General features: G+C 39.6%; 1 protein-coding gene across 2 annotated transcripts in view; it reads right to left on the bottom strand.

Annotated features, from left to right (window-relative positions):
* The window catches only part of LOC112524413 (probable zinc metalloprotease EGY2, chloroplastic), an 11,194-nt gene continuing 5,877 nt past the window's right edge, over nt 1-5,317 (bottom strand). For both annotated transcript variants that reach the window (XM_025134205.1, XM_025134206.1), the window contains 3 exons: nt 2,115-2,322; nt 1,105-1,265; nt 1-351 (listed from right to left, as the gene is read on the bottom strand). In XM_025134205.1, the coding sequence (XP_024989973.1) occupies nt 103-351; nt 1,105-1,265; nt 2,115-2,322 (618 nt within the window). In that variant the 3' untranslated portion in view covers nt 1-102. The remainder of the gene's footprint in view (nt 352-1,104; nt 1,266-2,114; nt 2,323-5,317) is intronic.

A 5,317-nucleotide genomic window follows, 5' to 3' on the forward strand; every position in this document is an offset into this window, starting at 1 on the left:
TAAGCAAAAGTTTGTGGTAATTACCAAAACTTGAAATATAAGAATATTTCCAAAAATATGAGGCACAAAGAGGTGTAATGGGGCACATAAATCCTCATTGCTCTAAAGACTTGTAATTGCTTCGCTTGTGAATGGGAAGGGGTAAGGCAAACAAACTAATAAACTCAACACCAAAACTATGATTCCAAGTGCTACATACTTGTCATCCGGCTCGCTTATTTCTTCAGCCAGTGGAGCGATTGGCCCTCGTTGTAAGAAAAAGATCAACACGACCCAATAAAATGCCACATCATCCAGTAACGACGAAAGCCCCAACAGCACAATAGAAGCAGCCGTGAACCGAGATGCAGCCTGCAAAACACAAATGAAACTTTAAGCGTGAAAGTGTTTCAACATGAGATGTGGAATAGGGGCCCAATTATACATGTTCTAGGGTTTGTTTGTTAGCAGCTTAATGACACTCATAACTCTATTGTCAGTTATATATGACTGTTTGGTAGTGACTTAATGATATTGAATTCCGTAAGCTTCTAGGAGAAGTTTTATGTAGAAAGCCAAGTTTTTTCCAGACCTACCCCTCACAATTAAAAACAAGCTCCTTTCATCTTTGAAAACCCCTTACAAACAAAAACATTCTTAATCTATACAGACAGATTAAGCCACGCACACACAACTTTATCCATATATGTTTTAACTTTTAGCCAAAAGTATACATTTTTAGCTCAATAATAATGTTTTTGGTTTTTATCCAATTTTGAGATTCCCAATTCCGGTTTTTAAAGAATGTTAGAAGAATGATTCTATTTTAGTGAATTTCATATTACTAGGATTGCTTATAAAAACAACTTATTGACTTATTTCGGTGTAACATAGGTAATAAGCACTTTTGGTGTTTGGATAAACAACTTATACCGTAATTTGTAAAACTTTTAATATAATATATGATATGAAGTTCTATATTTTTGTTTTATTTACTACTCATCCTGTCAATCTATAGCTTATAGGTGTAACACGGCTTAAAAAGAGCAGAACAACCCTAGGAGACTTCATAGCCATAAAATCAAAAGAAACGAAAATCAGGAAGATTGGAATTCAAAAACAAACCTTTCGTCCCCAAATTGCAAAAGAAATCCGTCCACCGTCAAGCTCTCCTGCAGGGATGCTGTTGATTGCATTGATCAGGAGTCCTGCCCATGCCCATATCACCAAGGGATTGATTGATATTGTTGCTCCTTCTTTAAGAACATCGCCAAGAAGCAGCTTTGCTATACAGAAGAACAAAATAAACTATAAGTTGGTAGGTTTTCAGACTTGGAACTTGCCAATTGGTTATCGTTATTCTACCTGTTGTATTCACGATTACCTGTTATATTACCTATCTTATTTACTGCTTGCAACACCTTTCTTTTGTGCACAAGTTGGGGGTCTTCATGGAAATGGCCTCTCAATACTAGTGGTCGAGGTAAGGTCTACCTCCATCCTACGCCTCCGGACCCTACTTTCGAGTGGGATATACTGGTTCATTTGGTTTGGTTTGGTATTAAAGGGCCAATTGGCTCAGGTTTTAGCAGTTGAAGTGAGATCAAACAAGAAAGTGCCAAAATGTGATATATTGGGCATTCAAAACCTTAATGTTACACAGGTGTTTCAACCCTCTCCTAATCATGTTGATATAAGCAAGAAATTCTAATAGATGAATACAAATTGATGATGCTTTCAACAGGAAAAGACCATGCAACAATGTGGTCCACAAAATTTTTCCCAGATGTTAACTCAACAACAACAATCTCAGTATATCTCATCCGAATGTGGGGTTTGGGAGGAAGTGAGATGCAACCAGACCTTACCTCCACTCCCAAAGAGTAGAACAGAAAAAATTGCGGAAAGAACGTTTGAAAAGAAGTTGAAAACAACAATGATCCCTGTTCAGTCAGCTCAATTTGTACTAGCAATCTATCACCCAACAATTCCCTTCTAACTGTGAATGTAGAAGCCAGCTAAAGCAATAAAAGCTTAATGAACTATACAGTAAAGTAGCTGAAAGGAGAGATTATCACAAACAACAGAATATCAAATAATATAGCGGGCAAGGAAGTATATGAGATGTAGCATACCTATCCCACCAGCAAGAAGTGACTCGTGAAACACAGAAGCATCAACAATGACCCCTATTCCATCAGCTGGTGGCAAGTAAAACCCCAAGAGCAAAAGAACAAGACCTAGTGAGAACCCTGCCAAAGGTCCTGCTGCTGCGATCTTGAGAAGATCCTCACGGTTTGGTACAATGTTTAGAATCCTCGTTATTGCACCAAAAGAGCCTATCTGCCACCAAATAGATCATTAGTTCTAATTCCACACTCTGTGTGTGTTTAAGCCTTGGATAGAGGTCAGATCTGCATATCTCCCACCCTTCCAAACTCCACCTCCCAGTGGGATATATTGGATTCATCTGATTTGCTTAACACCCTGTATGTTTAACCCAGGGATAGAGGTGAGGTCTGGTCTCCACACTGATAAACCTCCTATTCGTTTCACTTACAAGAGAAGGGGTTAGTTGTTAAAGGGTCTTAGCTGTTATTGTGAATAAGTGAAGGGTATTTTTGGTACTCTTGGGTAGAATAAGGCGGCAAGTCTCCTTTAAGTGGGGATGAGTTGTTAGTGGTTGAGATATTCTGTTTTTTGTATTTTCAAAGTGAGTGTAAACTCTTTGGGAGAGAACCAGACCTCTCGAAAGTCTGTAATATTCCATTTTCTGTTTTGATTACAATAAACAACCGAAAATTGCTATCAGTTTACATCAAATTGGTATCAAAGGGGTAAGATCCAGCCATGGCGACAAGGAGTGCAGCAACCAGAATTGAAGATTTAGAAAACAGCGTCGGTTCGATCGAGAAAAGTTTGGAACGAATTGTACAACAGATTGAGAAATTAAGCAGCGATGTGGCTAGTAAATTGAATTCAATCGGTTCATCGGATGGAGAAGACGTGGACGATTCAGGGAGATCGAAAAGGAGGAACAATGAAAAACAGGAATCGAGTCGATTCCTAGCTGTGAAACGCCGGAAACTTGAAATTCCAGCGTTTGACGGAAGCGATCCAGATGGTTGGGTTCTCAGAGCAGAACGTTACTTCTCTTTGAATCGATTATCATAGGAAGAAAAAATTGATGTTTCTTTCATAGCATTTAAAGGAGCAGCTTTGAAATGGTTTCAATGGGAGAATAGACGTCATCCAATTTTACGTTGGAAGGATCTTCGTAGATTGATTTTGCGTCAATTCCGATCAATGGCGGCAGGAACTTTATGCGAACAGTTTCTGGCCGTTAAACAAGAAGGTATGGTGGAGGAATTTAAGATGAAATTCGTGGAGTTAGCTGCACCGTTAGAAGGAATTCCAGAGGAAGTGTTTATGAGTCGATTCATAAACGGTTTGGAGAATTCAATTAAGGCCGAGGTACGTCTCTTAAATCCTGTAACTTAGAGGAAGCGATGGAGTTAGCAATAAAAATCGAAGTGAAGAATGTTGTGATTGCAAAAGAAAGGTCGATATCTGGATCGAAGAAATCGTTAGCTATGTTTGCCGTTAATAGGAGTATCCCCGGTAGTACTAATTTAGGGAATAATTCAAATACGGTGGGTAATTCGACGAATAGAACGGGATCTGAATACAGAAGATTGTCCGATCAGGAGGTACAACAGAGGCGAGCCTTGGGTCTCTGTTATCGTTGCGATGAAAAATATTAACCGGGCCATAAGTGTAAGAAGAAGGAATTGAATGTTTTGCTGGTTCAGGAGGAAGATGTAATAGAGTCGGGTGACAGTAGTCATGAAAATACAGCTTTAAACGCAGCTGATGTGGTTGATGTGGGTCAAGAAGTGAAGGTTCATCTTAACTCGGTGGTGGGATTAACAAATCCTAAAACCATGAAGATGGAAGGATTCATTGAAAACCAAAAAGTTGTAATTCTCATCGATAGCGGTGCGACGCACAATTTCATTTCGAAAGAGATTGTCAAAAAATTGAATCTCAAGGTAGATAAGATGAAGGAGTATACGATAACGATGGGGACGGGGAATAAGGTGAGGGGAGATGGAATTTGTAGACATGTTATTTTGGTGATGCAAAGTTTAGACGTTGTCGAGGATTTTTTGCCCATTCAATTGGGTAATAGCGATGTGATTTTGGGTATACAGTGGTTGGAAACTTTGGGATCAACCTATACCAATTGGAAGCAGCAGGTTATGAAGTTCACAGTCGGAGGAAAGTCGGTGGCATTGAAAGGTGATCCAGCATTGGGTAGATCTTTAGTTTCACTGAAGGCTATGGGAAAACTAATTCAACAGGAAGGTCAAGCTGTGTTAGTGGAGTTTGGGGCTTGTATGTTGACAAATGAAGGTCAAATTGTACGCTTGCATGGCATACCAAGTTCTATAATTTCTGATCGTGATAACGTGTTCCAAAGTATATTTTGGAAAGAGTTATTCAAGCTGCAAGGAACAACTTTGAAGTTCAGCACAACCTACCACCCACAGACGGATGGACAAACAGAAGTTGTCAACAGGGGGCTGGAACAATACTTACGATGTTGGATTTCAGATCGACTGCGTCGGTGGAGTAAATGTTTACCGTGGGCTGAATTGTCGTACAATACAACTTTTCATACAGCCCTTAAATGTTCTCCTTTCAAGGTGTTATATGGCCGAGATCCACCCCCTTTGTTGAGATATAAGAGTTCCTCTTCTATATTCCAATCGGTCGATATAGAATTGATGAATCGGGATGAAATATGGGATGAAGTGAGAATGCATCTCTTGAAAGCCCAAGCAGAATGAAGCAACGTGCCGATTTAAAAAAAACAGAGCTGGATTTGGTTTTGGGTGAGTGGGTGTTCTTGAAATTGAGACCGTACCGACAGAAATCTTTGGCTAAAGGGAACAACCCAAAATTGTTAGCAAGGTTCTATGGTCCTTATAAAGTGTTGGAGAGGATTGGTAAAGTCGCTTACCGTTTGGATTTACCAAAGGGGGCGAAGATACATCCTGTTTTTCATGTGTCTCAACTTCGAAAAGCTGTGGRAAAWTGTGCATCTTCGAAAGACATTCCAGCTCAATTGACTGAAGAATTGGTATTACAWRTGGAACCTGAATCTTTGTTAGATACAAGAGAAATTGTGCAAGGTGATCCAGGAAGCTTARAAGTTTTGGTTAAATGGAAAGSGTTACCAGATTTTGAAGCTATTTGGGAAAATTTAGAAGCCTTGATTCAGCAGTTTCCCAACAGTCACCTTGAGGACAAGGTGAAAGCTTTGGAGGGAGGT

This window comes from Cynara cardunculus (genome assembly GCF_001531365.2).
Source record: "Cynara cardunculus var. scolymus isolate 2C chromosome LG 13, CcrdV1, whole genome shotgun sequence".
Lineage (NCBI taxonomy): Eukaryota > Viridiplantae > Streptophyta > Magnoliopsida > Asterales > Asteraceae > Cynara > Cynara cardunculus.